The sequence below is a fragment of the Pecten maximus genome, chromosome 1 (assembly GCF_902652985.1).
Source record: "Pecten maximus chromosome 1, xPecMax1.1, whole genome shotgun sequence".
NCBI lineage: Eukaryota > Metazoa > Mollusca > Bivalvia > Pectinida > Pectinidae > Pecten > Pecten maximus.
Genome location: NC_047015.1, coordinates 9,410,700 through 9,430,361, shown reverse-complemented (window position 1 = coordinate 9,430,361; position 19,662 = coordinate 9,410,700). Strand labels below are relative to the sequence as shown.

Here is a 19,662-nt window from a genome sequence, read left to right as displayed (position 1 = left end):
GCCCTGTTGACAGTGAACTGGGATATATTATCAGAGCTTGATATTGAGGAGGCAAACAAGACTTTCAGAAATATTTAAATCAGCAACTCACAACCGGTGAGCTAAAAACTGTTGTAATATAGAACTGAGAAGGAACTTTTTCATATATAGAGTGGTTGATACATGGAATAGTCTCCCAACACAGGTTGTCAATCAACTATTCAATTTGAAAAACTAGTGGCATGGATGATCAGATTTTTTAGGGATGTAATATATGATTATTGATATTCTGTTGTATAATATGCTTTTACATAATGTTTTTGTGAAATATTAACTGATATGAACATAGAGGTTTAGTCTAGTGTGTCCATTAAATTCCATTAAAATTCCATCAAAATTAAAACTTTAACCAGACAGAGGCATTACACCATAATACCTTTATGTGTATGTCTGTCTGTGTTAACAGGAAGAAAAGGGTTATAAAACACACTTAATTAACATCTATGTAAATACAAATGTACAATTAAAACACACCTTGTGACCTGTGTAACACTTTTCTGCCACTACTAATGGAGGTTTCATCTTTACTAGTACCTGTTTTATGAACTTTATTTATTATTATCCTGGTGTACACTGTATATAGGGGACACACATGACAATATATACCTGTACCACACCTGTATAAAGGGGACACACCTGACAATATATACCTGTACCACACCTGTATAAAGGGGACACACATGACAATATATACCTGTACCACACCTGTATAAAGGGGACAACACATGACAGTATTATACCTGTACCACACCTGTATATAGAGGACACACATGTACATGACAGTATACACCTGAACCACACCTGTATAAAGGGGACACACATGACAGTATTATACCTGTACCACACCTGTATATAGGGGACACACATGACAGTATACACCTGTACCACACCTGTATAAAGGGGACACACATGACAGTATTATACCTGTACCACACCTGTATATAGGGGACACACATGACAATATATACCTGTACCACACCTGTATATAGGGGACACACATGACAGTATTATACCTGTACCACACCTGCATATAGGGGACACACATGACAGTATACACCTGTACCACACCTGTATATAGGGGACACACATGACAGTATTATACCTGTACCACACCTGTATATAGGGGACACACATGACAATATATACCTGTACCACACCTGTATAAAGGGGACACACATGACAGTATTATACCTGTACCACACCTGTATATAGGGGACACACATGACGGTATACACCTGTACCACACCTGTATAAAGGGGACACATATGACAGTATTATACCTGTACCACACCTGTATATAGGGGACACACATGACAATATATACCTGTACCACACCTGTATATAGGGGACACACATGACAGTATTATACCTGTACCACACCTGTATATAGGGGACACACATGACAGTATACACCTGTACCACACCTGTATAAAGTGGACACATATGACAGTATTATACCTGTACCACACCTGTATATAGGGGACACACATGACAATATATACCTGTACCACACCTGTATAAAGGGGACACACATGACAGTATTATACCTGTACCACACCTGTATATAGGGGACACACATGACGGTATACACCTGTACCACACCTGTATAAAGGGGACACATATGACAGTATTATACCTGTACCACACCTGTATATAGGGGACACACATGACAATATATACCTGTACCACACCTGTATAAAGGGGACACACATGACAGTATACACCTGTACCACACTTGTATAAAGGGGACACACATGACAGTAAACACCTTACCACACCTGTATTAAGGGGACACACATGACAGTATTATACCTGTACCACACCTGTATATAGGGGACACACATGACAGTATACACATGTACCACACCTGTATAAAGGGGACACATATGACAGTATACACCTGTACCACACCTGCATATAGGGGACACACATGACAGTATACACCTGTACCACACCTGTATATAGGGGACACACATGACAATATATACCTGTACCACACCTGTATATAGGGGACACACATGACAGTATATACCTGTACCACACTTGTATATAGGGGAAACACATGACAGTATACACCTGTACCACACTTGTATAAAGGGGACACACATGACAGTATACACCTGTACCACACCTGTATAAAGGGGACACACATGACAATATATACCTGTACCACACTTGTATAAAGGGGACACACATGACAGTATATACCTGTACCACACCTGTATAAAGGGGACACACATGACAATATATATCTGTACCACACTTGAATATAGGGGACACACAAGTGTATACTTGTACCACACCTGTATATTGGGGACACATGATAGTGTATACCAGTACCACACCAGTATATACGGGACACACATAAAAGAGTTTACCTGTATACATACCACGCATATACCTGTACGAAACTCATATCATACAAGTTAACATGGGTAATGGATAGCTATATATATCTGTGTCACTTATGTAATTACCAGGATTTCTACATCTGTATGGGTGCCAAAGATTAGTGTGGTTCTGTGCAACACCTGTCTGAGAGTCCAGGAAAGGAAGCCTGAGCTTTCTTTCAAGTGAAAGTCTTGAGTTAAAGCTGGCTGTGTGTTCTGTCATATCTTTGAATAGAGTTTCCCCGCCCATACTGAAACAGACAAGGATTAAGTTTATTTTAAGGCTACAATCATGTAACAAGTTTTTGATACGGGAACTATACATTCAGAAATCCAAAATATATGCTGAATTTCCTTCAATAACATGGTACTTTTCAAAACAAGTTATGGATAGTATAGTCCTAGGATTCTTTACAGAACGCGGGGATTTCCTTCCCCACATTTTACAATGTAAAAAAGTAACATAGTCTATCTTAAAACGCGGGGAATGAATGCCGTTATAGGAAATCATAACACAAGAAACACGTTACAAAATATACCTTTTGGGGTACCAAAAAGGATTAGCGCGCCCCCACCCCAACCACCAATGTTTCTTTTACATCCAAACTGTTTCCGCTGTTGCGTTGTTGTTATATCAGACTGACAGTACAGTACCGATATCGAATCCATTAAACAGTGGTACAGGCATGGCCTGGGATGGTGTTAATATCGGCAATTCACCTTGACGACATGTAAATCGAAAATATTATCAAGTCAATTGAAATCAAAACATTAAGAAATGTGATAATGGTCCATTTTTTGTTAATAATTTTATCAGTGGAGTCAGAAATTTACCATTTTCTCAACAAAGAATAATCCACATTCACAGCGGTGGCCATTTTCATCATTGACTTACCTCCCTTTGACAATACGGCGCATTCGATTAATATAACATTTTACATTAAGGTGCACAGTGCATGTGGGATGACTGTATGACAGTGAATAACTGAATATCTATCTAGTGATATCTAAGTACACATTTCTTGGAGCTATAGCCTGTCAACTGCATTGTGTATATAGGTACAGGTGGCATGCTGGGTCAACTAGGCCCACCCCTGGTACAGGATGCCTTACCTTGATGACTACAGTAGAAAATGTTTTTGTTTTATATTTAATATCTTTTGATCTATATTGATTAGATTCAGTAGGTAGTCTATAATCTAGAGCTGTTTTTATGACTCTAAAATCAACTGCATAGTTTAGAAGCTGTATATATTTTACTATAATTTCAAGTATTATGATTAAAGTCAGTGTTTCTAAAATAACAATGATGTGTGATAACAATAATGGCTGGCAACAGAGCACGATCATAATGCTCAACACTCCTAAGTGACTGTATATCAGCTATTCATGGGGAAATAAACTGTGACTGCAGGCAGTACAGTCTGGTAAAAACATTGCATGTGTTTTTGTGATTTGTTCAGTGACTAGAAAATTGTTGTTGAATACCGGAGATCAATGTATATATATATATATATTTCAAATGCTACTCATCGAATTAATTAAATTCATTAACACCTTTCCTCTATGATTTCATGGTTTATGTGATATGATCTATATCACAGATGTCATATCACATATTATCTAATACAGGTACAATGTATGTGTCTTTTAAGCAAAATGTGGTTCAAATATGTATTTTGCTGTTTAAGTTTTAGCAACAAAATCATTTCAAACACTATAGTCTCTCACCCCACTTGAAGGCTCCAGCAACACTCATAATTATTTTGATAGCATGCATGATTGTGTTTTTCTCTTCTTGCCAAGAAAACACTAAGTTTTTAAGGTGCTCCAAGGACTTTGCTTTTTTCAAGCTTGACAGGCTTTAGTTGACCTTTGACCTCAAGAAGAAATGCAGTGTACTGTCTCCAAAATCCTATAAGTTGCCAACATTTGTTGATCGTGAATTATTTAATTATATTTTTTAATAGCAATCATTACATTCCATAACATATTTGGCTAATCTTCTGACTTCACTGATTTTAAAAGTGTTTTCCTATTTCAGTATATAAGACAAAGACAATAAAAGAACATATATAGCAGTCCACCCAAAGTAACTTAACTACCGTTAATGCTGCATGTACATCTGACAAAGAATTATAATAATATAACCCAAAAGTTGATAAATAGATCAATGTAACACAATACCAATCTTTGTAACCTGGTGAGCTGCTAGCATCAGGCAATACGTATCCCTTGTCTCATGAAATGTTTGGGGTATAAATAAAGAATTGACATTCTAGTCGTTTAAGGACGATTAATTTCACATCGTGGCAAAAGCAACCAGAATTACAATCCACATCGTAATGGTAAAGCCGACCAGAATTACAATCCACATCGTAATGGTAAAGCCGACCAGAATTACAATCCACATCGTAATGGTAAAGCCGACCAGAATTACAATCCACATCGTAATGGTAAAGCCGACCAGAATTACAATCCACATCGTAATGGTAAAGCCGACCAGAATTACAATCCACATCGTAATGGTAAAGCCGACCAGAATTACAATCCACATCGTAATGGTAAAGCCGACCAGAATTACAATCCACATCGTAATGGTAAAGCCGACCAGAATTACAATCCACATCGTAATGGTAAAGCCGACCAGAATTACAATCCACATCGTAATGGTAAAGCCGACCAGAATTACAATCCACATCGTAATGGTAAAGCCGACCAGAATTACAATCCACATCGTAATGGTAAAGCCGACCAGAATTACAATCCACATCGTAATGGTAAAGCCGACCAGAATTACAATCCACATCGTAATGGTAAAGCCGACCAGAATTACAATCCACATCGTAATGGTAAAGCCAACCAGAATTACAATCCACATCGTAATGGTAAAGCCAACCAGAATTACAATCCACATCGTAATGGCAGAGACCAGTCACGGACTTACATGTATACAAACAATTCATGACATCACGGTAAAGCCAACCAGAATTACAATCCACATCATAATGGCAGAGACCAGTCACGGACTTACATGTATACAAACAATCCACATCGTAATGGCAGAGACCAGTCACGGACTTACATGTATACAAACAATTCATGACATCACGGTAAAGACAAGTCAGACTTACAAACAATCCACGTCATCATGGTAAAGACAAGTCAGACTTACAGTCCAAGTCATCATGGTAAAGACAAGTCAGACTTACAAACAATCCACGTCATCATAGTAAAGACAAGTCAGACTTACAAACAATCCATGTCATCATGGTAAAGACAAGTCAGACTTACAAACAATCCATGTCATCATGGTAAAGACAAGTCAGACTTACAAACAATCCATGGCATCATGGTAAAGACAAGTCAGACTTACAAACAATCCATGTCATCATGGTAAAGACAAGTCAGACTTACAAACAATCCACATCATCATGGTAAAGACAAGTCAGACTTACAATCCATGTCATCATAGTAAAGACAAGTCAGACTTACAAACAATCCACGTCATCACGGTAAAGACAAGTCAGACTTACAGTCCATGACATCATGGTAAAGACAAGTCAGACTTACAAACAATCTACGTCATCATGGTAAAGACAAGTCAGACTTACAGTCCACGTCATCATGGTAAAGACCAGTCAGACTTACAATCCACATCATCATGGTAAAGACAAGTCAGATTTACAAACAAACCACGTCATCATGGTAAAGACAAGTCAGACTTACAGTCCACGTCATCATGGTAAAGACAAGTCAGACTTACAATCCACATCATCACGGTAAAGACAAGTCAGACTTACAATCCACGTCATCATGGTAAAGACCAGTCAGACTTACAATCCACATCATCATGGTAAAAACAAGTCAGACTTACAATCCACTTCATCATGGTAAAGACAAGTCAGACTTACAATCCACATCATCACGGTAAAGACAAGTCAGACTTACAATCTACGTCATCATGGTAAAGACAAGTCAGACTTACAAACAATCCACGTCATCATGGTAAAGACAAGTCAGACTTACAATCCACGTCATCATGGTAAAGACAAGTCAGACTTACAGTAAACGTCATCATGGTAAAGACAAGTCAGACTTACAAACAATCCACGTCATCATGGTAAAGACAAGTCAGACTTACAATCTACGTCATCATGGTAAAGACAAGTCAGACTTACAATCCATGTCATCATAGTAAAGACAAGTCAGACTTAGAATCCACGTCATCACGGTAAAGACACTTCAGACTTACAAACAATCTACGTCATCACGGGAAAGACAAGTCACACTTACAATCCACGTCATCATGGTAAAGACAAGTCAGACTTACAAACAATCCACGTCATCATGGTAAAGACAAGTCAGACTTACAAACCACGTCATCATGGGTGATTTGATCATTTTAAAATCAATTTAAATAACAAACTACAATACTGTTACAGTAGATAAATTTATTAGAAAAAAAGACATGGACAAACTGAACTACATCATTTTCTTTGAAAACGGAATGTTAAGTAACATAGAGTTGTTATGTTTCACAGAAGAGATGATTAGGTTTCTTGACTGAAGATGTAGCCATTATCAGTGCTGTAGAATATACTTTGTACCAGGCAATAGACATTATTCCATCAAAAACAAAAAACAAAAAAACAACTGAAAAATGTACAGAACTTGGTGTTTTTCTTTTTTTCTTTTAAAATTTTAAATGTAGTTTGGATGTGTAAAGTCAGGATGTATCTACACCCGTCATACCTCCACACACACACACATTTCTGCCAAGAAACCTTTGTCACAAATATATGTGCTCTAGTACTAGTCAACTGATACAGTAAATAGACACGACAACACAGAAAATAACAGAAAATTTGTGTATATATCTTCCTTATCAAATGTTAGTACATATGCCACGTTTCTGGTGACATCACAAGGACCTGTTACATGGTACCTACATCATTATCACCACATTTCCTTTAAAAAAAAAAAAATATTTTGATGAAAATTTTATTATAAGTATGCGGAAACCTGAACACGTTTTTTTCCAACATAATAACAAAAAAAATGTATATCTCAACAAGATTCCAACAATTCTGTATTAATGGAAATTCTCCCAGGTTGTACTGTTCTGACATAATAACCAAACACATAGAAAACACTATACATGGTTTGTTGTATATAAACACTGTCACACATCTACACTAATAAGGTTTGTGTTCAGCCACTCCAAACATACACACATAATCTCACATTCTCTTTAACAATGTAAACCATCCCTTATAGGGAATCTCTTTATCCATCTTCAGGGATTTCATTCAGTGCAAGCATTAAAGGTTTCAAAATACAAACATTTTAAATTTCAATATGCTCTTTTTTTGTTTATTTTTCTTCGATTTTGGAATATAATAAAAAAAAAATTATGAGTAAAAGCTTCCAAATGAAAGTCTCCATTATTCCAGACTTATGTTTCCAAGCTGTAATATTTTTGTTTCACACAAAACCAAACTTAATGGAAAGATGCATATTATTCATATATGTATGTTTATCATAAATATGTGATATCAACAAGCACTATGAAAATATCATTGCATAAACAATCTAAGAGTGCTATGTTAATGCTGAGGCAAAAAATCACAAATGAAGAAACAGAGATCAGCTCCCCTGCAGATCGAGATAAAATCAAATGGCCACTGCAGATCGAGATAAAATCAAATGGCCACTGCAGATCGAGATAAAAGTCAAATGGCCACTGAAGATTTAAATCAACTAAAATGGCCAGAGCTGATTTTGAAAAAGCAGATCTGGATAAAGAGAAATGACCACTTCAAAACAAAAGTAAATGCAACTTCAAAAATAACACAAGACTAATTCACAAACTTGCTATAGCCATTTAAATGGACTCAGATTTTCATTTAACATGATTAACTACCCCATTATTGTAAGTGAAATTTCTTGTTGTTTTTTGTTAAGACTTGACAATCTGTTCTTTCCACCTTCATTTTCCAGAAACTTAAATGTCTGATACTAACAATATTAATAAATATCACTGACTCCGAGTAAAATATTTACTGTAAATAAAACTTTCTATAATATGTTAATGTTGGACCAAAGTGAGATGTTGTGTTGACCTTGGTTTGTTTAATGTCCTATCAACAGCCAGGGTAATTTAAGGACGTGCCAGGTTTTGTGGAGGAAAGTCGCAGTACCCAGAGAAAAAACAAAGGTCTACAGTTATAAGCATGATCAACACAACAAATCTTTGTGATTTGCTATATGTATTAGTAAAGCAAAATATAAAAAAGAAAACAATGAGAAACACATACAGAAAACAAACACAAGATCATGATTAAGTCTTAATTGAAAAATGAAAAAAAATGAAATAAAATAAAATAAAAAATACAAAAAAAGACAAAACTATTTCAATATCTTATCTTTGAAATTCTAATTCTAAATTTTATCTATTTTAGTTTCAACTTTTTTCTTAAAAATTTCAATTTTTTGTTTTTTTCTTAAATATAATATGTGACATTTGTCAACAAAAAATCTAAGATCTAACTGAAGGATTTCAGTGTGGAAATCTGTTCTCGTTGTTTCAAATCCCGCAGAAAGCTGGTGAAGCCTGAATCACTGTCAGATGATGTCACTCAAACCAGATTGTTGACCAAGTTTCTCTTAAAACAGTAATTCTCTTTCTGAAAAAGAAAAAGTTGAAGAATGTGAAGATCCTGATCTACAACATGGACATCAAACAAACACAATAAATATCTTCAGTCTAGGTAGCACACCACAGTAAGACAGCCTGGCCATGGGCAATTTTTTTGTTAAGCAAATAACTCCTGTATTATGATATGTATAAAAAATGAAAAAATAAATGTACACTATAATTGGTATATCCAGTATGAAGTAGTACATACAGGCTTCACATTTATTAAAACAAAAATCAATAAATTGGTTCCGGATTTTAAATATCCGGATTTTCCGAACGTGTGTTTACACAGGAAATTTAGTTTCGCCTACAGCGCAAAATGGAAGCCCACAGAAAAGGTAAGATAGCGGAAAAACTTAATTTACAACATATGTCCAAACAAGATTAATTCTGTCTTTGGGATAGAGATATCTAATTTTAAATAGGTTTCAGAAAAAAAATTGTGTAGAGAATTGTGCCATTTTGGGTCAAATATCATAATATTTTGCAATTTTTGAGAATTTTTTAAGCTGTTACCATGGTATTCACAGCTCTAAAAATCACAGAAAATATCAGTTTACTTATCCTTCAGAGCTCTATTAAAATTGCAAATGTTGTACAGATTTCAAATATATATACTTTATTAGAGGTTATATGTAAGGTTAACTGGCAATGTTTACATATCTAAAGCATGTGCCATATTTTTCAGAATTTGGCATTTTTACTGTACACTGCTACCTTATAAGGGCTGAAAAATGTTATTTTTTGGAAATTGTGCTTAATTATGCTTGATTAAGCTTCATTTTAGTTCATTATTGCTCAAAAATGCATAAAAACAATTTAAAACTTGTTTATTATCAGGCTTGTCATATTAGAGGAATCAAGGGAGGTAACTCGCATATTTACCCATTTTAAGGGTGGATTAATTAAGCATAATGTTAATGAGTCAGTGTAAATTGAAAAGATATTCTATGTTTTATAACAAACCCAAAATAACTTATTGGGTATCTAACAAACCATATAGACTGAATTCTGGTTTGTTTTACCTGATTTATTACCCCGTATCCATGGAAACTATTACAGTAAGTGTTATTTTTTGAAATATTTGGTGAAACCATTATTTTCAATTTATTTATACATTGGTAAGCATGTAATTTCAATTGATGGAGTGTACGGTTGATACAATATTGTCAATTATTGTCACTTCCTTCGGTAAAGCAGAAAAAATAGCATTTTCCGCATAAAATGGGATCAGCGGACACTTTCATATGATCATTGGTACATATCTGAATTACCGGGGTGGAAACAGATGACTGTGATGTCATAGGCATGACATTTTGAAATCTTGGATGTCATGTCATGATTTATCAGTTAGAATATTGCATGTGTTGCTAAGCTGAGGTTTGGAAAGGAATTTGGTTATTTATTATGACACCATTGAGTATTTATGACGTCATAGATACCATCTGATGACGTCATAGTTACTGATGACGTCATGGTAACTATGACGTCATATTACAAGGCTAAATTTGATAGTTGTATAGTATTTTTTGCTTGATTACATGCACAGAGACTCAAAGTACCACATTCAACTCAAAACACAACTTTATTCAAGAGATATACAGAATTATGGGAGTTTTCATCTTTAAAATTACCTCCCCTTATTACTGGATTGGGAGAAAAAGTTGTCAAAATACACCTCTCCGGGAAATCAGCAATACTCGGTGACTATTAAAGATACACAGTAACCCGATATGTCGTTTTGTTCGTCGGAACATATTCTAGACATTCATGGGGTTTTTAGTAAAATTAGAGTTAACAAAAGTGATGTATAAGGTAGCACACCACAGTAAGACAGCCTGGCCATGGGCAATTTTTTTGTTAAGCAAATAACTCCTGTATTATGATATGTATAAAAAATGAAAAAATAAATGTACACTATAATTGGTATATCCAGTATGAAGTAGTACATACAGGCTTCACATTTATTAAAACAAAAATCAATAAATTGGTTCCGGATTTTAAATATCCGGATTTTCCGAACGTGTGTTTACACAGGAAATTTAGTTTCGCCTACAGCGCAAAATGGAAGCCCACAGAAAAGGTAAGATAGCGGAAAAACTTAATTTACAACATATGTCCAAACAAGATTAATTCTGTCTTTGGGATAGAGATATCTAATTTTAAATAGGTTTCAGAAAAAAAATTGTGTAGAGAATTGTGCCATTTTGGGTCAAATATCATAATATTTTGCAATTTTTGAGAATTTTTTAAGCTGTTACCATGGTATTCACAGCTCTAAAAATCACAGAAAATATCAGTTTACTTATCCTTCAGAGCTCTATTAAAATTGCAAATGTTGTACAGATTTCAAATATATATACTTTATTAGAGGTTATATGTAAGGTTAACTGGCAATGTTTACATATCTAAAGCATGTGCCATATTTTTCAGAATTTGGCATTTTTACTGTACACTGCTACCCTAGCATGCAATAGGCAAAAAGACCAGGAGCCACTTGGTTCTTTGAAGAAGCAGCACATTTGACCATTTAAGCCTAAATGTCAGTAAAATCCACTGTTACAAACTTGGTATCCCTTCATCAAGTTACTGACTAAACATGGACCTGGCAGCTTTTTTATCAGTTGTTTTAATTTTATAGAGGCAGTCTTTTATCCTAACCTTCCCTAGTAGTCAAACATCACGTCCTAGGCCTATTGGTAGAAATCATTCAAGGGCAACGGTACCAGTGTTAGCTTAGTAACAAGAACAGTAAAATGTCTAGTTGGTTTTCTACTTTCCTACATTGCTATTCACCTCTCATTTTAACAGTGTGTATTCACTGAAAGCAACATTTATATATCACCTCCTGATCTTCATAGTCGATACCCTGAGTCCGATACCCTGAGTGCGATACCCTGAGCACCAATACCCTGAGCCTGATACCCTGAGCCCTGATACCCTGAGCCCTGATACCCTGAGCCCTGATACCCTGAGCCTCGATACCCTGAGTCCCGCTACCCTGAGTCCAATACCCTGAGCCCTGATACCCTGACCCCAGAGCCTTGATACCCTGAGCCCGATACCCTGAGTCCAATACTCTGAGCCTCGATACCCTGAGCCCGATACCCTGAGTCCCGATACCCTGAGTCCTGATACCCTGAGCCCTGAGCCTTGATACCCTGAGCCCGATACCCTGAGTCCAATACCCTGGGTCTGATACCCTGAGTCCCGATACCCTGAGTCCCGATACCCTGAGTCCCGATACCCTGAGTCCAATACCCTGAGCCCTGATACCCTGAGCCCTGAGCCTTGATACCCTGAGCCCGATACCCTGAGCTTGATACCCTGGGTCCGATAACCTGAGCCCCGATTCCCTGAGCCTGATACCCTGAGCCCGATACCCCGAGTCCGATACCCTGAGCCCCGATACCCTGAGTCCGATACCCTGAGCCCCGATACCCTGAGCCCGATACCCTGAGTCCCGATACCCTGAGTCCAATACCCTGAGCCCCGATACCCTGAGCCTCGATACCCTGAGCCCGATACCCTGAGCCCCGATACCCTGAGCCTCGATACCCTGAGCCCGATACCCTGAGCCTGATACCCTGAGTCTGATACCCTGGGTCTGATCCTTGGTCTGATATCCTGAGCCTGATACCCTGGGTCCGATACCCTGAGTCCGATACCCTGAGCCCTGATACCCTGAGCCTCGATACCCTGAGCCCGATACCCTGAGCCTGATACCCTGGGTCCGATACCCTGGGCCCTGATACCCTGAGCCTCGATACCCTGAGCCTGATACCCTGAGTCTGATACCCTGGGTCTGATCCTTGGTCTGATATCCTGAGCCTGATACCCTGGGTCCGATACCCTGAATCCGATACCCTGAGCCCTGATACCCTGAGCCTCGATACCCTGAGCCTCGATACCCTGAGCCCGATACCCTGAGTCCCGATACCCTGAGTCCAATACCCTGAGCCCTGATACCCTGAGCCCTGAGCCTTGATACCCTGAGCCCGATACCCTGAGCTTGATACCCTGGGTCCGATAACCTGAGCCCCGATTCCCTGAGCCTGATACCCTGAGCCAGATACCCCGAGTCCGATACCCTGAGCCCTGATACCCTGAGCCCGATACCCTGAGCCTGATACCCTGGGTCCGATACCCTGGGCCCTGATACCCTGAGCCTCAATACCCTGAGCCCTAATACCCTGAGCCTCGATACCCTGAGCCCTGATACCCTAAGCCTCGATACCCAGAGCCTCGATACCCTGAGCACTGATACCCTGAGCCTTGATACCCTGAGCCCGATACCCTGGGTCCGATACCCTGGGTCTGATACCCTGAGCCTTGATACCCTGAGCCCGATACCCGGTCCGATACCCTGGGCCCTGATACCCTGAGCCGCATACCCGCTGACCTAATACCCGAGCGCGATACCCTGAGACCCTATACCCTAAGCCTCGATACACCCAGAGCCTCTCGATACCCTGAGCAACTGATAACCCTACCTTTGATACCCTGATGACTGATACCCTGGTCCGATACCCTGGGTATAACCCTAGAGCCTGATTCCTGAGCCTGATACCCTGAGCCTGATACCCTGAATCCGATACCCTGAGCCCTGATACCCTGAGCCTCGATACCCTGAGCCCCGATACCCTGAGCCTGATACCCTGGGTCCGATACCCTGGGTCTGATATCCTGAGCCTCCTGTTTATACTGTCTCTTCACCTTCACAACCCTGATTACCTTTCATTTTGTTCAATATTTGGATACATGTTTTTAGAGTACAGAGAAAAGGCAGCTTCACAGTGTTTGCAATGTCTTCCTGTACATTTTATTCTGTTTATATTGTTACTCAATCATTCTGAGAATGTTTAATATTTTGGAAAGAGAAACAGTTTGACAACTGATGGTTCGTTTTATATCAAAGGGGGCTAACTGCCACCACTTCCTCAGATACCATGACTAGAAAAGACCTCAGAACATGACAAAGCATTCTAAAAATTGAAACTTTTATTATTTTGTTAGTTTCAAAGAATGATTTCTACCTTGCAATGTCAGTTTTAACATACAGTTTTTTGTAGTTGCTCATTTGGACTATTTTTTTCTTTATTTTGTGATCACTGCATCCTTCCATCTACATGGAATCCACTAGTCTAAATGTAAGTGTTACCTACCCCGCAGTTCTTGGCAGCAGTCCGTGATGAACACCAGTATTTGGGTCCCTGATTACACTTTTTCTTGACAAGCATGTGTTTCCTGAAGTAGAGGTTAGTGTCCTTCTGTGATGGCTGGGATGTCCCACACAAGTGAATAAACTACAAAGCATGAGAACCAGGTTTAAATAATTTCCCCGATCAAAAAACACATCTAAAAATGATGAAAAATAACAGAAAGTATTAAGAACAAGTAGCTTTTAAGAACCCTTTCTATGACTTGTAAAACTATTGTCAGCATCAAACTATCTTTCCATTAGTCAGTTTGGACAAAAATGGGAAAGGTGGGAATCCAAAAGAACATAACTATTAGAAATAAAAGTAGACACTTGTACAATTTTCATTAAAAGCATCTTATGAAATCCTAACTTTCATCTCTTTAGCATCGTTCTGACAAAATAATATTTTTTTTCGAAACTTACTGGACAAACAACATAGGGATCATCCTGTTCGACGGCCCATTGTACGATCTGATCGGAGTAGGTGTCCACAAAGGTTTTACACTGAAAACACAATAAAAGTTATACTGCACACATCACACTGCATTCAAAATTCTCACTTTAAAAACATCTTAACATGTCCTAGAAAATGAGGACAAAACTGATTGTGTGTCACATAAAAAAGAAAATGCCACTATCTCCAAGTATTGGAGATAAAACTGATTCTTTATTTTACACAAGAAATCTTCCTACCTGCTGCTGGAAATTCTGGGGAATCTGTCCACATGCCTTGTCCAACACAATTCTCACGTCCTTTTCGGTTGCAGGATCTTTCAGGGCTTCATTTACATAATTCAGGACCATTTCACAGACAACACACTCTTCACTTGACGTGGGCACTGTCAACAGGACAAACAGTATTAATCATGTATAATGAATCTAACATTCAATTGAATAGCTTAGTACCTACATTTGACAGTAGGTAACATTATCATACAATGTTTGACAGTAGGTAACATTACTATACAATGTTTGACAGTAGGTAACATTATCATAAAATGTTTGACAGTGAGTATAACACAATCATACAATGTTTGACAGTAGGTAACATTATCATACAATGTTTGACAGTAGGTAACATTATCATACAATGTTTGACAGTAGGTACCATTATCATACAATGTTTGACAGTAGGTAACATTATCATATAATGTTTGACAGTAGGTAACATTACTATACAATGTTTGACAGTAGGTAACATTACTATACAATGTTTGACAGTAGGTAACATTACTATACAATGTTTGACAGTAGGTAACATTATCATACAATGTTTGACAGTGAGTATAACACAATCATACAATGTTTGACAGTAGGTACCATTATCATACAATGTTTGACAGTAGGTAACATTATCATACAATGTTTGACAGTAGGTACCATTATCATACAATGTTTGACAGTAGGTACCATTATCATACAATGTTTGACAGTAGGTAACATTATCATACAATGTTTGACAGTAGGTACCATTATCATACAATGTTTGACAGTAGGTAACATTATCATACAATGTTTGACAGTAGGTAACATTATCATACAATGTTTGACAGTAGGTAACATTATCATACAATGTTTGACAGTGAGTATAACACAATCATACAATGTTTGACAGTAGGTACCATTATCATACAATGTTTGACAGTAGGTAACATTATCATACAATGTTTGACAGTAGGTAACATTATCATACAATGTTTGACAGTAGGTAACATTATCATACAATGTTTGACAGTGAGTATAACACAATCATACAATGTTTGACAGTAGGTAACACAATCATACAATGTTTGACAGTAGGTAACACAATCATACAATGTTTGACAGTGAGTATAACACAATCATACAATGTTTGACAGTGAGTATAACACAATCATACAATGTTTGACAGTAGGTAACACAATCATACAATGTTTGACAGTGAGTATAACATCATCATACAATGTTTGACAGTAGGTAACATTATCATACAATGTTTGACAGTAGGTAACATTACAATACAATGTTTGACAGTGAGTATAACATCATCATACAATGCTTGACAGAAGGTAACATTATCATACAATGTTTGACAGTAGGTAACATTATCATACAATGTTTGACAGCAGGTAACATTATCATACAATGTTTGACAGTAGGTACCATTATCATACAATGTTTGACAGTGAGTATAACACAATCATACAATGTTTGACAGTAGGTAACATTACAATACAATGTTTGACAGTGAGTATAACATCATCATACAATGCTTGACAGTAGGTAACATTATCATACAATGTTTGACAGTGAGTATAACATCATCATACAATGTTTGACAGCAGGTAACATTACAATACAATGTTTGACAGTGAGTATAACATCATCATACAATGTTTGACAGTAGGTAACATTACTATACAATGTTTGACAGTAGGTACCATTATCATATAATGTTTGACAGTGAGTATAACATCATCATACAATGTTTGACAGTAGGTAACATTACAATACAATGTTTGACAGTAGGTAACATTATCATACAATGTTTGACAGTGAGTATAACATCATCATACAATGTTTGACAGTAGGTAACATTATTATACAATGTTTGACAGTAGGTACCATTATCATACAATGTTTGACAGTAGGTACCATTATTATACAATGTTTGACAGTGAGTAACATTATCATACAATGTTTGACAGTGAGTATAACATCATCATACAATGTTTGACAGTAGGTAACATTATCATACAATGTTTGACAGCAGGTAACATTACAATACAATGTTTGACAGTGAGTATAACATCATCATACAATGTTTGACAGTAGGTAACATTACTATACAATGTTTGACAGTAGGTACCATTATCATATAATGTTTGACAGTGAGTATAACACAATCATACAATGTTTGACAGTAGGTAACATTACTATACAATGTTTGACAGTAGGTAACATTATCATACAATGTTTGACAGTGAGTATAACACAATCATACAATGTTTGACAGTAGGTAACATTATCATACAATGTTTGACAGTAGGTAACATTATCATACAATGTTTGACAGCAGGTAACATTACAATACAATGTTTGATAGTGAGTATAACATCATCATACAATGTTTGACAGTAGGTAACATTACTATACAATGTTTGACAGTAGGTACCATTATCATATAATGTTTGACAGTGAGTATAACACAATCATACAATGTTTGACAGTAGGTACCATTATCATACAATGTTTGACAGTAGGTAACATTATCATATAATGTTTGACAGTGAGTATAACATCATCATACAATGTTTGACAGTAGGTACCATTATCATACAATGTTTGACAGTGAGTATAACACAATCATACAATGTTTGACAGTAGGCAACATTATCATACAATGTTTGACAGTAGGTAACATTATCATACAATGTTTGACAGTAGGTAACATTACTATACAATGTTTGACAGTAGGTACCATTATCATACAATGTTTGACAGTGAGTATAACACAATCATACAATGTTTGACAGTAGGTACCATTATCATACAATGTTTGACAGTAGGTAACATTATCATACAATGTTTGACAGTAGGTAACATTATCATACAATGTTTGACAGTGAGTATAACACAATCATACAATGTTTGACAGTATGTACCATTATCATACAATGTTTGACAGTAGGTAACATTATCATACAATGTTTGACAGTAGGTACCATTATCATACAATGTTTGACAGTGAGTATAACACAATCATACAATGTTTGACAGTAGGTAACATTACTATACAATGTTTGACAGTGAGTATAACACAATCATACAATGTTTGACAGTAGGTACCATTATCATACAATGTTTGACAGTAGGTAACATTATCATACAATGTTTGACAGTAGGTAACATTATCATACAATGTTTGACAGTGAGTATAACACAATCATACAATGTTTGACAGTATGTACCATTATCATACAATGTTTGACAGTAGGTAACATTATCATACAATGTTTGACAGTAGGTACCATTATCATACAATGTTTGACAGTGAGTATAACACAATCATACAATGTTTGACAGTAGGCAACATTATCATACAATGTTTGACAGTAGGTAACATTATCATACAATGTTTGACAGTAGGTACCATTATCATACAATGTTTGACAGTGAGTATAACACAATCATACAATGTTTGACAGTGAGTATAACACAATCATACAATGTTTGACAGTAGGTACCATTATCATACAATGTTTGACAGTGAGTATAACATCATCATACAATGTTTGACAGTAGGTACCATTATCATACAATGTTTGACAGTGAGTATAACACAATCATACAATGTTTGACAGTAGGCAACATTATCATACAATGTTTGACAGTGAGTATAACACAATCATACAATGTTTGACAGTAGGCAACATTATCATACAATGTTTGACAGTGAGTATAACATCATCATACAATGTTTGACAGTAGGTACCATTATCATACAATGTTTGACAGTGAGTATAACACAATCATACAATGTTTGACAGTAGGTAACATTATCATACAATGTTTGACAGTAGGTACCATTATCATACAATGTTTGACAGTGAGTATAACACAATCATACAATGTTTGACAGTAGGTAACATTACTATACAATGTTTGACAGTGAGTATAACACAATCATACAATGTTTGACAGTAGGTAACACAATCATACAATGTTTGACAGTGAGTATAACATCATCATACAATGTTTGACAGTAGGTAACATTATCATACAATGTTTGACAGTGAGTATAACATCATCATACAATGTTTGACAGTAGGTACCATTATCATACAATGTTTGACAGTGAGTATAACATCATCATACAATGTTTGACAGTAGGTAACATTATCATACAATGTTTGACAGTGAGTATAACATCATCATACAATGTTTGACAGTAGGTACCATTATCATACAATGTTTGACAGTGAGTATAACATCATCATACAATGTTTGACAGTAGGTAACATTATCATACAATGTTTGACAGTGAGTATAACATCATCATACAATGTTTGACAGTAGGTACCATTATCATACAATGTTTGACAGTGAGTATAACACAATCATACAATGTTTGACAGTAGGCAACATTATCATACAATGTTTGACAGTGAGTATAACACAATCATACAATGTTTGACAGTAGGCAACATTATCATACAATGTTTGACAGTGAGTATAACATCATCATACAATGTTTGACAGTAGGTAACATTACTATACAATGTTTGACAGTAGGTACCATTATCATACAATGTTTGACAGTGAGTATAACATCATCATACAATGTT

General features: G+C 36.5%; 2 protein-coding genes across 2 annotated transcripts in view; both read right to left on the bottom strand.

The window, feature by feature from the left end:
• The window catches only part of LOC117324305 (zinc finger protein DPF3-like), a 32,160-nt gene extending 28,812 nt beyond the window's left edge, over positions 1–3,348 (bottom strand). The window contains 2 exon segments of the mRNA XM_033880094.1: positions 2,517–2,680; positions 3,264–3,348. Of these exon segments, the coding sequence (XP_033735985.1) occupies positions 2,517–2,680; positions 3,264–3,316 (217 nt within the window). The 5' untranslated portion in view covers positions 3,317–3,348.
• A 3,517-nt stretch (positions 3,349–6,865) lies between these two features.
• LOC117324297 (prosaposin-like) overlaps positions 6,866–19,662 on the bottom strand; it is a 52,026-nt gene continuing 39,229 nt past the window's right edge. Inside the window, exons 22-25 of the mRNA XM_033880084.1 lie at positions 15,029–15,174; positions 14,759–14,839; positions 14,298–14,438; positions 6,866–9,118 (exon numbers count right to left, since the gene is read on the bottom strand). Of these exons, the coding sequence (XP_033735975.1) occupies positions 9,071–9,118; positions 14,298–14,438; positions 14,759–14,839; positions 15,029–15,174 (416 nt within the window). The 3' untranslated portion in view covers positions 6,866–9,070. The remainder of the gene's footprint in view (positions 9,119–14,297; positions 14,439–14,758; positions 14,840–15,028; positions 15,175–19,662) is intronic.